Source organism: Panthera leo, chromosome B3 (genome assembly GCF_018350215.1).
Source record: "Panthera leo isolate Ple1 chromosome B3, P.leo_Ple1_pat1.1, whole genome shotgun sequence".
NCBI classification, from domain to species: domain Eukaryota; kingdom Metazoa; phylum Chordata; class Mammalia; order Carnivora; family Felidae; genus Panthera; species Panthera leo.
Window position 1 is genome coordinate 36,472,860 of NC_056684.1, and position 22,384 is coordinate 36,495,243.

General features: G+C 36.1%; 1 protein-coding gene across 1 annotated transcript in view; it reads right to left on the reverse strand.

Moving 5' to 3' along the window:
- Positions 1-8,237: 8,237 nt before the first annotated feature.
- The window catches only part of SPESP1 (sperm equatorial segment protein 1), a 32,733-nt gene continuing 18,586 nt past the window's right edge, over positions 8,238-22,384 (reverse strand). The window contains exon 2 of the mRNA XM_042941567.1: positions 8,238-9,442. Coding sequence (XP_042797501.1) covers positions 8,424-9,442 — 1,019 coding nt within the window. The 3' untranslated portion in view covers positions 8,238-8,423. The remainder of the gene's footprint in view (positions 9,443-22,384) is intronic.

Sequence of the window (22,384 nt, forward strand, 5' to 3'; positions counted from 1 at the left end):
CCAGAATATATATAAAGAATTACAACTCGATAATAAAAAAGACAATTAAAAAAAAATGGCAAAAGGAAGCATGGAAGCTTTTTTTGCATCTCGCATCCATGAAATACAGCCAGACCAACATTAAACCATCCTGCACACCTAGAAAACTGATTTGAGGATTAACACAACAATCTGCATAACCTGAACTACAGAACTCAGCAGGTACGCGCATGGAGAGGTGAACTGGGGTTGAGAAAAGCCATGGAGGGCAGGGAGCTATTTTTGCTTGGGGAGAGAGGACGGAGATGGGGGGGAGAGTACAGGAAAAGCACATCCCCCCCAAAACAGCTGAGAGAAAATGGGAAAATGGAAACAGCCACAGGGACTGAAATAAAAAGGGAGAAAGGAGAAAGAAGAGGGTTTAATATCCATTAAGACTCTATAAACAGGGGGAGCGCAGAGTCTGAAACTCTGCAGCTTGATACCTGGCAGTGCTCTGGTGGGAAGGGCAAATCCCCAGGAGCAGAGTGAGGTCTGGGTGAGGTGGGGGGGGGGGGGTGAGGGGGTCCTTGGGCCACAGGGGAGAAGCAGTTCCACTGTTGGAAGGACATTTGGTAGAGGCTGTGCGGCCATCCCACAGGCAAAGGTCTCAGCAGACCCCAGAGAACAACCACATTTGCTGGTGCTGGAATAAGGTTGTTAAGGGTGAAGCCTGGTGCCAGATGTGTGTTGTGATTTTCCATAATCCCTGAAATGCTGCTGCTACACGATCATGTGAACTTTTGCTGTCACCCAGGGGCTGACACCCAGCTGCAGTCTCTGGGTATTGGCAGCAGCAAGGTCCTGTGAACATTCCTCGGTGTGGCCAGCACCTGGCCTTTGATCGGTGAGACCCTCCTCGAGAATGTCTGAGCGGGTCTGACCTTGGCCACAGCAACTTCTTACTCAACGCATCTCTGGAGGCAAGGGAAACAAAAGCAAAAATAAACTATTGGGACCTCATCAAAATAAAAATCTTCTGCACAGTGAAGGAAACAATCAGCAAAACTAAAAGGCAACCAATGGAATGGGAGAAGATATTTGCAAATGATATATCAGATAAAGGTTTAGTATCCAAAATCTATAGAGAACTTATCAAACTCAACACCCAAAAAACAATCCAGCAAAGAAATGTGCAAAAGACATGAACAGACGTTTCTCCAAAGAAGACATTCAGATGGCCAATCAACACATCAAAAATGCTCAACATCACTTATCATCAGGGAAATACAAATCAAAACCACAATGAGATACCACCTCACACCTGTCAGAATAGCTAACATTAACAACTCAGGCAACAACAGATGTTGGCGAGGATGCAGAGAAAGAGGATCTCTTTTGCACTGTTGGTGGGAATGCAAGCTGGTGCAGCCACTATGGAAAACAGTATGGAGTTCCTCAAAAAACTAAAAATAGAACTACCCTAAGACCCAGCAATTGCACTACTAGGTATTTATCCAAGGGGTATAGGTATACTGTTTTGAAGGGGCACATGCACTCCAATGTTTATAGCAGCACTATCCACAATAGCCAAAGTATGGAAAGAGCCTAAATGTCCATCAATGGATGAATGGATAAAGAAGATGTGGTATATATATATATATATATATATATATATATATATATATACACACACACACACACACACACACACACACACACACACACACACTGGAGTATTACTCAGCAATCAAAAAGAATGAAATCTTGCCATTCACACCTACGAAGATGGAACTAGAGGGTATTATGCTAAGAGAAATTAGTCATTAGAGAAAGACAAATACCATGACTTCGCTCATATGAGGACTTTAAGATACAAAACAGATGAACATACGAGAAGCAAAAATAATAAACAGGGCGGGGGACAAAACATAAGAGACTCTTCAATATGGAGAACAACCAGAGGGTTACTGAAGGGGTTGTGGGAGGCGGAATGGGCTAAATGTGTAAGGGGCATTAAGGAATCTACTCCTGAAATCATTGTTGCACTAGATGCTAACTTGGATGTAAATTAAAAAAAATAAATTAAACTTAAAAAATAGCAAAGGATCCAGATAGACTTTTCTCCAAAGACGATGTACAAATAGCCAACAGACACATGAAAAGGTATGTAACTGCATTGGCCATCAGAGAAGGATGGCTATAATAAAAAAAAAGACATTGGTAAGTGTTGGGGAGGATGTGGAGAAACTGAAATCCTCATACATTGCGGGGGGGGGTGGAATGTAAAAAGTGGTTCAGCCCCTTTCAAAAACTGTTTGGCAGCCTCCCAAAGTTACACATAAAGTTACCATATGACCCAGCAATTCTGCTCCTAGGTATACACTCAAGAGAATTTAAAACTTACGTGCACACAAAAGCACGTTCATCTGTAGCAGCACTATTCCTAATAGCCCAAAAGCGGAAACAACCTGAAGTCTATCAACTGAGACATGCATAAACAAAATGCAGTATGTTTATAGAATATTCCATTATGTAAGTAATGAAGTGCTGATACAAGCTAGAATATGGGTAAACTTTGAAAACATTGTTAAGTGAAAGCAGCCAGTTACAAACGCATATTGTGTGATCACTTCATATGAAGTGTCTGGAATGGGCAAATCCATAGAGACAGAACACAGTTGCCAGGGACTGGGGGAGAGAGGAATGGAGAGATGACTGCTAATGGGTATGGGGGTTTCTCATGGGGGTGTTGAAATATTCTGGAATTAGACAGTTGTGATGGTTGTAAAATTTTATAAATATACTAAATCTATTGAATTGTACATCTTAAAATAAATAGATGTTAAGTAATGGTGAGGACACCAAATGCTGGTGAGGTTTCAGAGAAACTCATACATTGCTGGCGGTATTATGAAATGGCACAGCCACTCTGGAAAATGGTGGGCAGTTTCTTATAAAACTGAATATGTAACTACCACATATCACAGAAATTTCATTCCTGGGCATTTATCCCGGAGAAATGAAAACTTATGTCCACCCAAAGACCCTGTAAATGAATGTTTACACGAGTTCTGTGATAGCCCAAACCTGGAAATAACCCAGAGGCTGTTAAACAGGTAAATGGTTAAACAAAGTGTGCGGCATGACTCAAGTAAAAGGGAAGGGATTGATAAGGTGCAACAACCCTGATAAATCTCAAGAGAATTAAGCCAAGTGAAAAAAGTCAATCTCAAAAGTATACAATATACTGTATGATTCTACTTATGTAATATTCTTGAAATGATAAAATTATGGAAATGGGGCAGATAATAGTGGTTACCTGTGGTTAGGGGGGTGTGAAAGCAGGAGGGGAGTTGGTGTAGCTATAAAAGGGTAACATAAGAGATCCTCATGGAATGGTTAATGTATCTTATACCAACATATTTATCTTGGTTGTGATATTTTACCATCGTGTTAAAAGATATTACCATTGGATGGAATGAGTAAAGAGCTCATTAACTAGATCTCTTCATATTATTTCTTACAGCTGCATGTTTATAGTTATCAAAAAATAAAAATTTTAATTAAAAAATAATAGGTCACAACAATGAGAGCACTACACACCTATTACAATGATGAAAACCCAAAACACTGACAACGCCAAATGCTGGTGAGGATGTGGAGCAACAGGAACTCTCATTCATTGCTGGTGGGAATGATAAATGGTACAGCCTCTTTGGAAGGCAGTTTCATGGTTTCTACAAACCTAAAAATGCTCTTGTCATACAACCCCACAACACAATTGTGCTCCTTGGTATTAGCTCAAAGGAATTGAAAACTTATGTCCATACAAATACCTGCTTATGGTTATTTATAGCAGCTTTACTCATAATTGCCAAAACTTGGAAGAAGCCAAAATGTCCTTTACTGGTAAGTGGATAAATAGACTATGGTACATCCAGATGATGGAATATTATTCAGAGAGCTATTAAGCCATGAAAAGACACAAAAAAATCTTAAATGTGTATTGTTAAGTGACAGAAGCCAATGTGAAAAAGCTATATACTGTATGAGTCCAACTACGTGATGTTCTAGAAAAGGCAAAACTATGGAAACAGGAAAAAGATCCGTGGTTGCCAGGGGTTGATGGGAGGGAGGGGTGAATAGGCAGCGCAGAGAGGATTTTTAGGGCAGTGAAACTACTCTTTATGACACTATAATGGTGGAAAAATATCACTATACATTTGGCCAAACTTACAGAATATACCACCAAGGGTGAACCCTAATTTAAAATACAGACTTCGAGTTATAATGATACAACAATGTAGATTTAGCAATTGTAACAAATATACCACTTCAGTGGGGGATGTTGATAATGGGAGAGGCTATACATGTGTGAGTATATATGGGAAATCCCTGCACTTTCTGCTTAATTTGCCTAAAACTGCTCTAAAAAATAAAGTTCATTTTTTAAAAAGTAAAACTATTAAAACACTAGAATAAAAAAGAGGAATTTTGTAAAATCTCAGAGAAGGAAAGGTGACACAAAACACAAAACATAAAGGCACCCAAAGGAAAAAAATATATAAATTTGAATTTATAAATATTTTCAATTTATACATGGAAATATCAAAATACAAATAGTAAACTAGACAAAATAGCTGTAAAAATATGACACAAAATTCCAATTCCCTTGTTACACAAAAAGATTGTATGTATCACTAAGGAAAAGCAAACCAGTAGAGAAATAAACATGAGCAAGCCATTTTCAGAAATAAAAATTTTTAAAAAATGCCCAACCTCACTCATAATTAAAGAAATATACATTAAAGCAACAACTAGGTAACACTTTTCATCTATCAGATTGGCCAAAATATAAAAGTTTGCTAACTTTGCATGTTCAAAGATATGAAAAAAAAAACTGGCATAATTGAAATTTATGTCTACTTAAAAACCTGCACACAGATGTTTATAGCAGTATTCATAATTGCCAAAACTTGACAGTAACCAAGATGTCTTTCAATAGGTGAATGTATAAACTGTGGTACATCCATACAATGGAATATTAGCACTAAAAGAAAGCTGTTAAGCCACATAAAGACATGGAGGGATTTTAAATGCATATCGTTAAGTGAAGCCAATCTTAAAAGGCTATATTCTATAAGATTCTAACTACATGACATTCCAGAAAAGACAAACCTATAGAGAGAGTAAAAATATCAGTTTTACCAGAGTTTGGAGGGATGGGGGAGGAAGAGAGAGGGATGAATAGGTGAAGCACAGGGAATTTTTAGGGCAAACTACTGTGTATGATACTGTAATGGTGGATACATGTTACTATACATTTGTCAAAACCCATAGAATGTACAACACAAAGAGTGAACCTTAATGTAAACTATGGACCTTCAGTTAATAATAATGTATCAATATTTGTTCATCACTTGTAAAAAATGTACCACACTAAGATGTAAATAATACAGGAAACTATGGTAGACTAGAGGGAGGTATTTAGGAACTCTGTATTTTCCCATCAATTTCTCTGTAAGACTACAATTGTTCCAAAAGAATAAAGATCTAATTAAAAAAATTTTTAATGTCTATTTATTTTTGAGAGAGAGAGAGAGACAGAGTGCAAGTGGGGGAGGGGACAGAGAGAGAGGGAAACACGGAATCGGAAGCAGGCTCCAGGCTCTGAGCTGTCAGCACAGAGCCGGACATGGGGCTCAAACCCACGAACCCGTGAGACCATGACCTGAGCCAAAGTGGGACGCTTTCAAACGACTGAGCCACGCAGGAGCCCCAATAAAGTTCTAATTTTAAAAAACAGGTCACCATTAGAGGATTCTATGAACTAAATTATTTTGAAAACTGTTAAACAAAGAAAGATTTTATGTCTTTCCAATATATCCCAGACCCCTAGGGAATCAACTAATAGAGAGGAAGTTTCTCATTACAGACATATTCCAGCTAATAAGGAAGGGATGATACGTCCATTTTGCAACACTGATCAATAATCTATCTAGATAATGATTATCAAAGGCTGCTCTATAAATACAAAAGCAAACACAACCAGATGGAAGAATACTACACTATCTTGACAAAAAAAGAGACAAACCTGGGTCTGATAAAGTCTGACAGGCTCAACTATCAATTTACAGAAGATACAGAAGACAGGAAAACATATAAATGGCATCATGGGGATACAATCGGCAAAATCCACAGGTGTAAAACTATGGGTCAAATGACCAATTGCTTTGACAAATAAGTTTCAAGGGGGAAAGATTAAAAGACTTACGAGTCATATCAACCAATCTCAGTGTGTGAACTTTATTTGATCTTGATTCATACAAATTCTAAATTTAAAAATTATTAGTTGGAAATTTGAACATTGACTGGGTATTTGATGATGCTAAAGAATCATTAAATTTGTATGTGTGATGAAATTGTGGTAGTTTTTTTTTTTTTAAACTTAAAGAGCTTCATACTGTCATATTTACAAATGAAATGAAAAGTATCTGGGATTTAATTCAACATTAAGTAGGAAAGAGGAGAAACGGTGGGGGTTTGGGTGAAACAGGACTGGTCGTTAGCAGATCATTGTTGAAACCGGATGACAGTCACATAGGTTTATTACGTTAATCTGCTGACTTTTCACATGTTTGAAATCTTCTAAAGTAAAATTATTTTTTAAAATAAGCAACACACACACACGTACAAAATAAATAAACAAAAAAATCCAGTGAAGAGTGTTGTTGTGAAACAAAATCCGTGTGGTCTTTTGGGTAGGAATTCTTTTTGATCCCTGCTACTCTCTCAGTCTCCATATCCATGCAATCACCAAATACTGTTGATTCCTACCTCTAAACTAACACTTCTTTCGAACTAGTCCAAGCTAAATTTGGCCTTTGCATAGTGCACCTCTACTTCTGTCTACCTTCAAAACTACAGCCAGAGTGTTTTTTTTTTTTTTTTTTCACACAAATTTGATCATACCTCATCCTTTGCTTAAAGTCCACAAATGCTCCTCACTGATCATAGGATAAGAGCTGACATCGTCAGTACACGCTTTAAAGCCTCACAGGATCTACTCCAACCCTGTGTACCTGACCAGCTCCATCTTGAGATGTTCTGCCTACCTTTCTACACTCGTTACTTCTTGAACTTGCCATACTCATTCCCAACTCAGAGCATCACACCTGTTGTTGCCTCTGCTTGGAATGCCTCCTTCTCCCTACACACACCTTAATCCTTCAGATCTCACCTTAAATGCTACTTTCTCAGGGTAGCTTTCCCATTATTTTGGTCTAGGTGAGGTCAAATTTCTCACAGATTCTTACTGATTGGTCACAACTGAAATTTAAAAATTATTGAAGTCATTTATTTAACATCTGTCTTTCTCAAAGAGAGAAGGAACTAGGTCTTACTATATCCCCAAAGCCTAGCATTTTGTCCTGCACCTATGTGTAGGAGGTCAATAAGCCTCCAGTAAGCTAAAACTACTGGCTCGGTGAATGAATAAATGAATTTAAATAGAATACCGATCAAATCATGAAAGAGAATTACTTGCCCCATGATCATGATACTACACAATTAACCTTAATTTCATTAGTCATACTCCGAACAAAAGATTTGCAAAGCTTCAATATAAATGTATAGAAACAAACAAAAGGAGGAAGTGAGAATGACTACGTTATAAACCCAAATTACAGTCACTCACTGATATTCCAGAAGTACTTAATAACAAAGAAAAAGGGTTGTATCTTCATATACCATCCACCTTTGAAAGGAGGCAGACATATATACAAATAAAAGTTCTGATTCAAGTTCCAACTTTGCTATTCAGACTGAAAACTCTCAGTTTCTCTGAAAGAGTAATAAAGACCATATGTACTAAAATCTTACATTTATATTCAATTATTTAAAACAGGCTACATACAGATTGCACACAGTCTCTTGACTTTCAATAAAACAAGTGAATTTAATCTATTCAAGTAAAATCAAAGCTTAAACATTTTTTTTTTTAAACGTTTATTTATTTTTGAGACAGAGAGAGACAGAGCATGAACGGGGGAGGGGCAGAGAGAGAGGGAGACACAGAATCGGAAACAGGCTCCAGGCTCCGAGCCGTCAGCCCAGAGCCTGACGCGGGGCTCGAACTCACGGACCGCGAGATCGTGACCTGGCTGAAGTCGGACGCTTAACCGACTGCGCCACCCAGGCGCCCCAAGCTTAAACATTTTAAAGATTAGATCTTCATAATTTTTTAAGTTAATTAATGAGGAAAAAAAACTACGAACTCCTGAACCAAAATTTTATTTTAAATTATTAGGCTTTAGTGCACATGAGAATATTTTAGAACATATGACATGTAGAGATGTTGGCACATTGAACAGTAGAAAATATTTTGTTATACAACTTGTGAATCACTAATGTGCTTATTTCTTCTGTGAAGTGAATGCATAGTTTGTTTCAATCAATTTTTGTCATGGAATATCAAGTAGGTGCAACATTTTTATATTATTGTTTAATAACTTCCTAATAAGGTTTTGAGTTTCTAGTTGACTTACACATAATATTTTTTTCAATGTATTGAAGACTGTAGTAGCCTTTTCTCTCATCTCTGGTGGAACATATTTAATATCCAAATATTCAGATAATTTAGACCTAGAATTGTACAGCATGTTAATTACAGTTTCAATGTCATCAATTTCACTACTGCTTCGGCCAAGTGGTAAGAACTGGGATCTATACATTTTTTGTAATTTATGTTCTGCTGCTTCTGCTAAAGCAAGGCTTCGTTTTAGGTGCTCTCTAGAGGCTCGAATGTCCTCTCTGTATTCTGGCTTGAGGCTTTCAACAAGAGGTGCCTGCCGCACCTGTGAACTAATATCTGAAATTTTTTTCAAAATGTCTTCATTATTCAAAATCTGTGGGTGTCTTCCAAATGTTATTGTTTCAAGTGTTCCCACTGTATATTCGCCTGAGAGCTGAGGAACATCTTCTGGTTCTGTGACAGTATCCATGTCAGTGCTCCTACTTAAAGGGGTGACATCTGGACTTGTGGATGATTTAGTAACATTTGGCAATGGCTTTGGCGCCTCAGTGGATCTTACTTCTGAATCTGGCTCTGGCTCTGGCTCTTTAATAATATAAGGTTCATCGGCATGTAAAACAACCGAAACATTATTTGGTTTAATTGACCAGAATGCTGTACTTTCAGTAGATTTTTCCTTCCTTCCTGGCATTGTGAAGCCTCCAGTAGGAGAAGTTGTGGTTTCTTCACTGACAGGATTCATTAAAACATCATTTTCAGTTGAAGTGTCTCCATGTGTAATTATCTCCTTAAATCTTGATAACTTTGGTCCTATAGAATGAGCATTATTTGGAGACTTTGATTTTTCCTCACGACCTGGCTCCCTAGTAGGAACACTTAGTATTAGGTTCTGTAAAACTTCTACATAATGATTTAAGTTTTGTTCTTCATCAGGCGTCACAGTTATACCTTAAGGGGAAAAAAATCAAATGGTAACACTTAGTATTACATATTGACATATTGACAGAATCTACTGACCTAAATTTACTTCATATATTATCACTTAAAAGTTGAGATAAAGAACCAAGAAATAAAGCACTTTTGACTCAGTCAACTCTCACTTATATAAACAATTATTTTTTCAGATTGTTAAACAGATGAACAAGGTTAGTGTAAAAGTTGCGTATTAACACAATTCTCTATATTTTTTCGCTCCTACCTCCCATATAACTTATGATTCTGTAGGCAGTTTATTAAAACAAAATTCCTGATTATAATCTCTAGAAGTGGTGTGTTGGAATTGCCTCATACTGGCTCACTAGAGCCAATTATTAAATTTTTAGGAATTTTGTAAGCCAAATGTTAAACATAGACACTCTTAAAAATTATTTTAATTTGCAATTAGATATATTGAATCAGAAATAAAGGTAATAAATATTCAAAATTCATCACTTCTTATTTTTATGTCATTTTACTATTATCTATGGTCTTGAGGTTATTTACATCTTGCATAGCTGTATGGCAGAAATGCTTGCAATAGTGTACTACTCTATATCTCTTTCTATGTCCCTGTTCAGTAATGTCAAATACATAGCTTGAAACCAACGATGGTGGGAGTATTTACATCATATAAATGGGCAAATGCTATAAATCTAGGTTTACTAGTCTCTCCAAAAAATCATTTGTTGAACATTTACTAGTATCCAACTGCCCTCAACCCAGCAAAGCTCTAACTACAGCCTGTGGGTCATATCCACCTAACTGTTTTTGTAAATCAAGTTTTCTTGTAATCCAGCCAGTCTCGTCCATTTGTTTATGTATTATCTATGGCTGCTTTGAGTTGCAACAATAGAATTGAGTAGTTGCAATAGAGACCATATGGTATACAAATACTGAAAATACTTACTATCTGGCCCTTCACAGAAAACGTTTGCCAATTCCTGCTCTAAACCATCAACATTTCACTCTTAACACAAAATGGCAGTTTTTGTTTTTTTTTTAATTCGAGGTAATTAATATACAGTGTAGTATTAGTTTCAGGAGTAGAACCCAGTGATTCATCACTTACATATAACGCCCAGTGCTCATCCCAACAAGTGCCCTCCTTAATGCCCATCACCCATTTAGCCCATCCCCCCACCCACCTCTCCTCCAGAAACCCTCAGTTTGCTCTCTGTATTTAAGAGTCTTATGGTTTGCCTCCCTCTCTGTTTTTATCTTATTTTTCCTTCCCTTCCCCTATGATCATCTGTTTTGTTTCTTAAATTCCACACATGAGTGAAATTACGGTATTTGTCTTTCTCTGACTGACTTATTTCACTTAGTATAATACACTCTAGTTCAAAAATGGCAGTTCTATTTATACTGGTATTTTGCAGCATCTGAGTGGTTGATGAAGCTTCTCATTTCCAACATGGAAAACAAAAAAGATAATTGAATAAGATATTCTGAAATTCTGCTCAACTCCCCTTTTCTTAAAACAGCTTTTAATTTTAAGTGCTGGGATTTTATACATGTCATTTTGAAATCATTTTGCCACTATCATATATATAAATGGCTTAATTGAAGAAAGTAAGTCACTTTTTACCAAACTGTCATGCATAACTCATACCTAAACCCTCCCTCTTCAGGCAAAATGAAATAACAAACTTTCTGTTCAGAAGGCACTTCTATTCAGCACTTCGGCAAGCACAAAACAGTAAAAAAAAAAAAAAAAAAAAAGCTTTATATTTACATGTTTTTCCTCTCTTCCTTAACTCTTCTGTTGCAACTTAGAGAGACCAGATGGATATTTAACCAAAATTGAAAGCTTATTTCTCAATTTTAAAAATTTCTTAATAAGAACATTTTAGTGAGGCAGAGACAGTGGAAAGATACCAGACTTGTCTGGAGATCTGACTCTAAAAGTAGATTCTGTGTTTCATGTTATGCTTAGAAAAGCCTTGCATACTTCAAGATCCATATGATGATGATGGGTGAGGAAAAAAGAGGAGGTAGATTTTGATAATGACCTTGTAATATTTATATATATATTTTAAGTAGGTCCACACCCAGTGTGGAGCCCAACGCAGGGCTTGAACTCACAACCCTGAGATCAAGACCTGAGCTGAGATCAGGAGTCTGTCCCTTAGCCAACTGAGCCATCCAGGTGCCCCAAACCTTGTAATAATTTTCTTAAAATCACTGACACAGTATCAAACATTTTTGTCCATGAATTGTGGATTTTTAAAAAGGAACTAGAAGGTTAACATACCTAACTCTTGTGAGCTATTGCCTATTTTGTGTCAGTCTCAGCCTACCTATAGTAAGACTACCAGCTAGAAATGCCTGGTGGTACTCACCTGGGCTTGGCCATTGTGGGGTGGGGGCAGCTGTTTCCACAGAAGAGTCCCCTTTCCAAACCAATGTGACCACTGGACTGACCCTTGTGGTTCTTACTATAATTGCAAAACACCCTTCAGCAACAACCATCAGGAAATTTGGGGGGAAAAAAGTTTATTACTTACAAGATCTTGAAATTGCATAGCACACCTGGGGCCACACTGGGGGAGGAGGACGGGGTGGACGGGGTGGAGAAAGAGAAAGAAAGAGAGGGAGGGAGAGAGCACCCTAGAAAGTACCAGAGAGAGGGTGGTAGGGGTGGAGAGTGCAAATGGGACAGGGGTTCTTTTTTTGTTGGGGTCAAATGTGGGGACCCTAGGGTTCACTCTTTATCGAATTTAAAACATTAAGACCATGAATTTGAAGCACAGGAAAGGAAAAAACAAGTAGCCCAAAAGGTCAGTTATCAAAATCAATTAAGATCTCTAAAATAAATGAACCAGGGTGGCCTGCTGGCAATGTGTTTATTCAAGATAGCAGTCTTTGAAATGGATGGCTCTTTGAAATAGATGCCTCTACAATCAAAGCTTAAGTCTGGCCTTTGCATTACAAAAAAGAAAAATACTACAACTGTCAGGGTTTATACTACATTGATTCTGAGGAGAGGAAATGGGACCAGAGTTGGTCATTAAAGAGGACTAGCCTTCTCCGTATATAGTATCTTACTCTCTAAAAACACACAAGCACACACACCCAATCACTTAATATAGTAAACCAGTAAAACTCACATTTTAAAAGGGAAAATAACTTATTTATGTATTCTCATGGGTATGTAAATCATTGTCCTGAATCTATAGTTTTCCTGGAGGAAAATATTAAAGTAATAGGTAGCCTACTGCAGTGAAAATTTTTTTTTGATTTTTGTCCTGTGGGTACCACTTTCTAACATCATGACCTTAGATAATTACTTAATTTCTCTGAACATTTACTTAACTATAAAATTAAGATACTGTATCTACCTGGAACCAAACAGATACTTGAAAACACTTTAAAAGTTCTATAAAGATAACTCCTGACATTTCTCAGCTTAAAATATAAATTTAAATCCTTAAAAAAAAAAAACATTAAAAATATGTCTTGGATCCTATCTATAAAAAACTTAGACCCTTTCCCACTAAAGACAGAAACAAGATCAGGATACTAAGATTTCCATTACCACTTAACATCGTGTTGGAGGTTATTAGTAATTAGACAACAAAAATAATTGGAAGCATGAGAATTGGGAAGAAAAAGGTTAAACTATCTTTATGTGTAAACGATATAATAATACTTCCAGACAACACAAAAGAATTCATTGAAAAGCTCCTACAAGGACTAAGAGAATTTAGTAAAGTAGCAAGTTATAAAATCAATCTATGAAAATCGATATACAAATATAAACCAGTTAAAAGATGAGAAAGAAGATGCTATTTTGATAACAAATAATGAAAGAAAATATCTAATCATAAATTTAAAAAAACATGCCCAAAACTATAGGAGTAATTCTATTAGGCTGAATATAGGCATGCAGAGGTCAGGTCCTCATCTCTGGAACCTGTAAATGTTACCTTATAAGAAAAAAAGGTCTTTGCAGATATGATTAAGTTAGGGATCTTGACAGGGGATTATCCTAGATTATCTGGGTGAACTCTACATCCAATCACAAATGTTTTTATAAGAGAGAGACAGAGATCTGATACCCAGAAGAAGAAGAGGGTAATATAGAGGAGGAAGCAGAGAATAGAGTGAAATGGCCATAAAACACAGAATGCTGGCAGCTACCAGAAGCTAGAAGAGCCAATTAAAATATTATCTCTTGGGGCACCTGAGTGGCTCAGTCAGTTAAGCATCTGACTTCAGCTCAGGTCATGATCTCACGGTTCGTGGGTTCAAGCCCCACATCGGGCTCTCTGCTGTCAGCTTGGAGCCTGGAGCCTGCTTTGGATTCTGTGTCTCCCTCTCTCTCTGCCCCTCCCCTGCTAACACTCACTCTCTCTCTCTCTCTCTCTCTCAAAAAGATAAATAAACATTAAAAAAATCTCTTAGAGCTTGCAGAGGGAACACAGCTCTGCCTTACACCTTGATTTTGGCTCAGTGAAACTGATTTTAGACTTATGGCCTCTAAAACTGTGAGAGAATAAATTTCTGCTATTTTGAGACACCAAGTTCATGGTAATTTGTAATATAGCAGCCACAGAAAACTGATATAGGAATATAATAAAATCTTCTGAAAGACATAATGCAAGCTTTAGCAAGTGGAAAGATATACCATGTTCTTAGACAAAAAGATTCAACATCATAAAGATGCTCAGATGTCATGTTCTCTCTGTTAAGGTATACATTTAATATGATTCTAACAAAATATCACTATTTCCTGGAGTTAGAAAAATGGATTTTAAAGTTCATCAGGAAGGAAAACTGAGTGAGAATAGCCCAAAAAATGGGGGCTAGATAGACCCAATAGACATGAAATTATATTATAAAGCCCCTGTTATAAATCTAGTATAGCACTGCACATGAATATTCAGATAAATGGAACAGAACAGAAAAGATAGAAACAGACCCAACTGTATATGGAAAAATAGCTCAAAGTGAGGGAAGCTTTCAATTTATAAACTTATTCTAGCTAATAAATGAAGAAGCCACTTAGAATATGACATTTTGCAATGATTATTAATATCAGTGATTGTTTATACCCCCCAAAAGATACAAAATCAGATATTATCTATTTCCTGATGAAAGAATACAATACCACCGATGAAGCAGTCTTGCAAAAACAGTCAAAACCTGAATCTAACGATTTTTCTAGGTCTAACTAACAATATACTGAAAATCCATGGGACAACAAACAAAGGAAGATATAAACTATGCCATAGGGATATAATCAGGAAAATCTAGACTGTGGGAAACTATAGGACATATGATCCAATTTCCTAACAATTACATTGCAAGGAGAAAAACAGAGATGAAAGAAGAATATACATTAAAATGGAATTAAAAGACATATCAATGAATTACATGTATGAATCTTATTTGAATCCCAATTCATCCAAACAAAATTGAAGAGAGAAAATCAGGAAAGTTTGAACATTGGCCAGATATCTGATAATACTCAGGAATTATTATCTTTTTAGGTGTGAAACTAACATTGTTATTGTGTTTAAGTACTTATATTTAGTCTTCATATTGAAATATTTACTAATGAAATTATATGATGTTTGGAATTTGCTTCTAAAAAATTCAAATCTGAGAAGTTAGAGAGAGGGACCAGGAAGATGAGAGGGAAAGGAATATCAATAAAACAAGATTAATTATGGGTTAGTAGTTGAGTCTGGTTATAGATATATGGAGATTTATTATACTATTATTTCTACTTGTGTATATATTTAAATTTCTCCATAATGAATTTTTTTTATATATGTTTTGGAAAATTTTCAATTCTGGGCCACTATTCACATACAAATCTAAAATCTGCAGCCAACAAAGGCCTAAGTGCTTTTAAAAAGACATTGCCATTAGATGGTAGGCTGCTAAACACTCCATTTTTAATCATTTAGCTTGTCCCTTCTCAAAGTAGTAAACAGGACACCCAAGTCACTATTAGGTGAAGGAGATTGTCAAAGGACTGGAAAAGGACATCCTTACTGCTAGTGGATTCCTAAAAAAAACTGAAGTACTCATTATCCCTTTACACTATTACTTAGGCAACATTAAAAAGCCTGTTCATGGCTGCTGAACGATACAGCACCCTACTTTCTACCTTGCTTTTCTTCCCTTCTTCATGTACCTTTTGTCTCCATATTGTTCTGTTGTTAAATCCATCCACTCCCACACACTTCCCACCTCCTACTTTTGTCCCACTAAAAAATCTACATACTTCATAGTGACTTCATAGTTCTACTAATCAGGACTGCTCTTGCAAATCAATTTGATCTTTATACAGATATTTGCAAGCAAGGTAGTAAAAGATAGTCAAGACTCCAATATCCCTACAAATGGTCCTGGCCACTATGAAAACCTGCTTTTCCTCTTTCTTCAGAAGTTATGAGAAAGATGAACAAAATTCAAATTCTTACAAAGACCAGACTACTCTGCTAGAAGTTGAGTTTTTGTACTTTGGATACTTGTAGTTTACCCTGGCACGCTTTATAATATCCCCCTCTCTCTTTACCAGTCAATGTTCCAGCCAAACAGAGCAATGTCTCCAGGTAATGTTCCAGCTAAACAGGGCAATGTCTCCAAATGAGGACAAGTAAGAACCTCTTCCACCTTGAGAAATCATAATGCTGCTTTCCAGTGCCTCTAGTAAGCAGGATGGCTCCCTGCAAAGCAGGTTTACAGTTTAACATGAATCATAGATATGGATGTCACAGCTGTGCTTGAGACTATCTGTACTTCTTTTCTTGAAATAGTACAAGGGAGAATGAGTCACATGACAGGAATAATAGGAAACTAAACAAAATGGTAAAACAACTGCAGGGAACAAAAGTGGCACCAAATCTGAAGGGCAAAATTGCAAGACAGTGATTGAAAAGACCATAATAGCTCTGACTGACTGAGGGATTACTACGTGCCTGGCACTACACTGAGGGCTCTGAATGTGAGCAATGTTTTTATAAAGAGGAAAAGGAGGATACTGAGAAAGGACAAGTAATTTGCCTAAGATTATATTCAATTTGTAGGTGGGAAGAATGGCATTCAAACAGGCTGCCTTCTTTCAAAGCAGGTACACATAATAACTACACAATGTTGTCATAAAAACATGACACAAGGATGCTGGCAAAGTAGAAGTACGATAATAAAATTATCCTGGAGGAATACAACTTTCTTTTAAAATACATGTAAATATGAAAATACAGTCAATACATAAGTAAAATATACAGAATTTTGCTCTACTGTCAACTGGACAAAAATACACCCCATTCATATATTAAGATGTACTTGGAAACATTTGAACTGATCCCAAAATTTTTTACTTTTTTTGAATTTTTATTTTGTTCTATTTTTACTTAAATTCCAGCTAGTTAACAGGGTGCCTGGATGGCTCAGTTGGTTGGGAGTCAGACGCTTGATTTCAACTCAGGTCACGATCTCATGGTCATGGGATCAAGCTCAGCATCAGGCCCCTGAGCTGGGCATGGAGCCTGCTTGGGTCTCTCTCTCTCTCTCTCTCTCTCTCTCCTACCTCTGCCTCTCCCCTCCTTGAATATGTCCTCTCCCTCTTTCAATAAATTAATTAATTAATTAATTCCAGTTAGTTACATACAGTATAATATTCGTTTCAGGTGTACAATATAGTGATTCAACACTTCCATAGAATCAATACCTGGCGCTCATCATAACGAGTGTACTCTTTAATCCCCATCACCTATTTCACCCATCTCCTCTCCCCCATCCACCTCCCTTCTGGTAACCATCATTTTGTTTCTATATGGTTAAGACTCTGTTTCTTGGTTTCCCATTCTCTCTTTTTTCCACTTGCTTGTTTGTTTTGTTTCCTAAATTCCACATATGAGCAAAATCATACAGTATCTGTCTTTCTCTGACTTATTTCTCTTAGCGTGATACTGTTTAGCTCCATCCACATCATTGCAAATGGCAAGATTTCATTCCTTTTTATGGCTGAACAATATTCCATTGTGTGTATATATATACATATATATGTATATACATTCTTCTTTATACATCTTCTTCTTTATACATCTTCTTTATACATTCATCAATTGACGGACAGTTGGACTATTTCCATAGTTTGGCTATTGTAGATAATGCTGCTATAAGCATTGAGGTGCATGTATCCCTTTGAATTCATATTTTTGTACTCTTTGGGTAAATACCTAATAGTGCAATTGCTGGATTATATTTTTAACTTTTTGAAGAACCTCCACAGTTTTCCACAGCGGCTGCATCAGTTTGCATTCCCACAATCGTGCAAGAGGGTTTTCCTTTCTCCACATCCTCACCAACACCTGTTGTTTCTTGTGTTGATTTTATCCATTCTGACAGGTGTGAGGTGATATCTCATTGTAGTTTTGATTTGCATTTCCCTGTGATAAGTGATGATGAGCATCTTTTCATGTGTCTGTTGCCCATCTGTATGTCTTCTTTGGAAAAATGTCTAAAACTGATCCAAATTAGATATGTTTTGGTACTACAAAGTATACATAGGAACTGACAGTCAATGATGCAAAAAGGATCCATTCATTTCACACAGAAGCAAAAATAAGTTACTTTTGAGTTTATTTTGAGGAAAATAATAAAATCATGACTTAAAATAAGCAATGAAATATAAAACTTCAATCAACAAATAATATATTCAAAACACATATTCCTTCTCCTAGAATGGCCACTTAAAGAAGGAAGAAGAGAGTATAACGAATAAAAAGCCCATTAGCATGAAAAGTTGCTATAGTTCACTGTTCATAAAAGAAATGCACGTTGAAAACAATCTTTATTTTGCCAGTCAGGGAGATAAAATTTTTTAAAAACAATAAAACCTAGGATTGGCATGTGTATGTATAGTTACTTCCTTAGTAACAAAAGTAACTTCAATACCTCCTTTATGAATCCCAGATCCTTCATCAGTCTCTCTCTAGCACACTGATCTTTTCTTTATAGAATTTAAGATCATCTTAACTATCTAAATTTAATGTCTGTTAACTACTACATATTGAAAACTCTTTGAAAGCTGTGACCATGTCTACTTTGTTCTCTATATCCTGTTATACCCAGAGCCTACAGCCATAGCAGACAGTCAAAAAGCATTTGTCAAATGAATGCTTGAATAAATGAACCAAATGCTGGTAAGTATATAAATTAATTGTACCTCCAGTGATTTATCTTAAAGAAATAATAACAGGTTAAAACAGTTCTATAGAAGAATGCTATAGAGGAAAACTAAACATCATGTTATGTTTAAAATAAATCTGCTGGTCTAAAGACTGTCTTTTGGTTTGTTTTTGTTAGTTTGGTTTTGGTTTTTAGCTAACAGTCCAATTATTATTAGGGAGAAAATCTGGACATTAAAAAAAGTCCTCTTATTTTAGGCAAAGGAGGCACTTTTTTACAACAATAAAAGATACAGCTTCAATTATATTTTTCTAAATTTCTAAGTCTGAAGTTTATCAACAGTATCATAAATATTGTAGTTAAATAGCTACAATTTTCAGAAACTCCCTGCACTTCCTTAAACTGGCCCTTACTAAATGGCCTAGAATAAATTTAGATCACATAAATTTAACTAAATTTGTTTAAGTTCTATTAATCCCCTTTTAATTCATTTTATCAATCTCTAAGGTAACATTGAATTAACATAATTTTAAGTAAATTACAATCTTAGGGATTAAAAATCCCTAAGGGTTACTAGGAATAAAATTCCTTCATAACTTATCTTTTACATATTTTGAAGTATACAATTCAGTGGTGTTTAGTATAGTCACAGTTGTGCAACCATAACCATTAAAACATTTTCATCATCCCCCAAATATGCCCATTCCCCATTTCCCTCAGCCCTAGGCAACCACAAGTTTACTTTCTTTCTCTATGGATTTGCCTATTCTTGGTGTTTAATATAAGTGAAATTATATAATATGCATTCTTTTATGACTGGCTTCTTTCACTTAGCATAATGTTTTCTAGACTCATCCATTTGGGAGCACACATCAGTATTTCATTCCTTTTTATGGCCAAATAATATTCCATTGTATGCATATACCACAATTTATGAATTCATCAGTTGCTGCTCATTTGGCTTCTTTCTACTTTTTAGTGACAATGGGTAATGCTGCTATGTTCACATACAAGCTTTTGTGTGGATGTATGTTTTCATTTCTCTTGTACATATGTCTAGGAATGGAATTACTAGGTCATATAGTGATACTATGTTTAAGCTTCGAAGAACTGCCAAAGCAGCTGCATTCCCACCAACAATATATAAGGGGTTCAATTTCTCCAGATCATCCTCTGTTCTTTTGATTACAGCCATCCTTGTGAGTGTTAAGTCATATCCCATTGAGTTTTGACTTATATTTTTCTAACGGCTAATGATATTGGACATCTTTTCACATGCCTGTTGGCCACCTATATATCTTCTTTGGATAAATCTGTATTCTGATGATATTTTACCCATTTTTTAATTGGGTTGTCTTTTTATTATTGAGTTGCAAGAATTCGTTATATATTCTGGAGACAAGTCCTTTAGCATATATATGAGTTGAAAGTATTTTCTCCTACTCTGTTAGTTGTATTTTCATTTTCTTAAGGTTATCGTTTGCAGCACAAAAGTTTTTAATTTTGATGTAGTTCAATTTATCTATTTTGTTGTTGCTACTTGTGCTTTTGATATCACATCTTAAAAAACCATTGCCAAATCCAAGGGCACAAAGACCTACACCTACATTTTCATCTAAGAGTTCTATAGTTTTAGTTTTTACATTTAGATCTATGATCTAGCTTGAATTAACTTTTGTATATAGCCTGAGGCAAGAGTCCAACTTCATTCCTTTGGCTGTTATCCCAGCACCATTTGCTGAAAAGGCTATTCTTTTCCCCACTGAATTGTCTTGGTATCCTTGTTGAAAAGCAACTGACCATTATTAATGTAAAAGGTCCTTTCTGGACTCTGAATTAAATTTGTCACCTATATGTCTATTCTTATGCCAGTACTACACTGTCTTGATTACTGCAGTTGTAATAGTAAATTTTGAAATCAGGAAGTGTGAATCCTTGAACTTTGTTCTTTTTCGGGATTGTTATGGCTACTCTGGGTCCCTTCCAATTCCATATGAATTTTAGTATCAGCTTGTTCATTTCTGCAAAAAAAGCAAGCCAGATTGTGAAATGGATTGTGTCAAATCTGTAGATCAATTTGGGGAGTACTGCCATCTAATAGATTTTTTTTTTAATTTTTTAATGTTTATTTATTTTTGAGAGAGAGAAAGAGAGAGACAGAGCATGAACAGGGGAAGGGCAGAGAGAGATGGAAACACAGAATCTGAAACACCTCCAGGCTCTGAGTTGTCAGCACAGAGCCTGATATGGGGCTCGAACTCGGGAACAGTGAGATTATGACCTGAGCCAAAGTCGGATGCTTAACAACTGAGCCACCCAGGCACCCCTCCATCTGATAGATTTTTTAACAGAATTCAAGATTATACATACTTATATAAATAGGATCATAATATATTATTATATTTGATCAACATTTAAATTTTTATTGAAATGCCTTTTATACATTGTTAAGTCCTTATTTAATGAAGACACAAAGCCAAGAATCTAAAAAATTGGGTATTTTTCATCTGAAGTGTAAGCAACACAATTTATTGTTCATTTCATCTTCTATGACTAAATGGTACAAATGAAATTTTCAGAGCAAGATTATTAGGCCTAGTGTGTCAGTTCTTGGCTTCTAACATTGTCTTTGGGGATGTTTTCATCCACTCCATTCTTTTTAAGAACCATGAAGGGCAAGGAGAGAAGTTAAAGTAGCCACCAGCAACAACTACTAAACCCATCAAAAAGCAAACAAATGTAAAGAAAAAGCACGATTCTCTATTTTTTATTACTTTTTAAATGTTGATTTATTTTTGAAAGAGAGAGTGTGCATGTGAGCTAGGAAGGGGTAAAGAGAGAGGGAGATAGAGAATTCCATGGAGGCTTCACGCCGTCAGCACAGAGACCAATGTGGGGCTTGAACTCACAAACTGTGAGATCAAGACCTGAGCTGAAGTCCAGAGTTGAATGCCTGACTGAGCCACCCAGGTGCCCCATAATTCTATGTATTTTAAGCACATTTAAAAGGTCACTTGACTTTGGCATCAAGTTTTCTTTATCCTGTTGTGATATACCTATCAGGATCAGTTGAGAGAGCACCTTCATGTGCATGGACCATCTTAATACATTTCATTAACTTCCGAAACAATATGGTAGTATATCTTCTAATATGTGAATCCTGTTGGTGGGTAGCCTATGGGGGTGGGTAGTAGCAAAAGAATCATGAGTCTGTCCACAAATATTTTACAGGAAGAAAGTAAGATCTTGTAAAGCATTGATTTGTATTAGTTTTGTGTAAGGAAACACTTTTGCCTGTCTTGGGCACATAAATAAAATGAAACGTAAACAGTATTTTTAAATATTTGAATAAACTTCACCTGAGTAAAATATTAGGTAGTAAAAAGTAGTTCTCACACTTTTGAGTTTCATTATGACTCTTAGATTTTTTTTAACAGTTTTAAACTATCATTTTGTTTTTTTATGCTCAAATAGTCACAACTTAGTCAGCTGGAGCCACTGTAAGCTGTCTCTTGTATCCTTTTGAGGGAACCTCTGAATTTTTTAAGTATCCTTGTTTGTTCTCTGGTAGTTACTGCTGCCTGCCTCCCTCCCATCTTCTACCCCACTCTCATCCTTACCCCTCAAGTCTAGACTTTATTTTCCTAAAGATGAAAATCAGCTATCCTTTCAAGGAATCCTAGTTTCTTTTCATGGAAAACAATATTAGAGATAAAAATCTGAGGGCTAGAGGTACATATCAAGACTAACATTAAGAAGTGA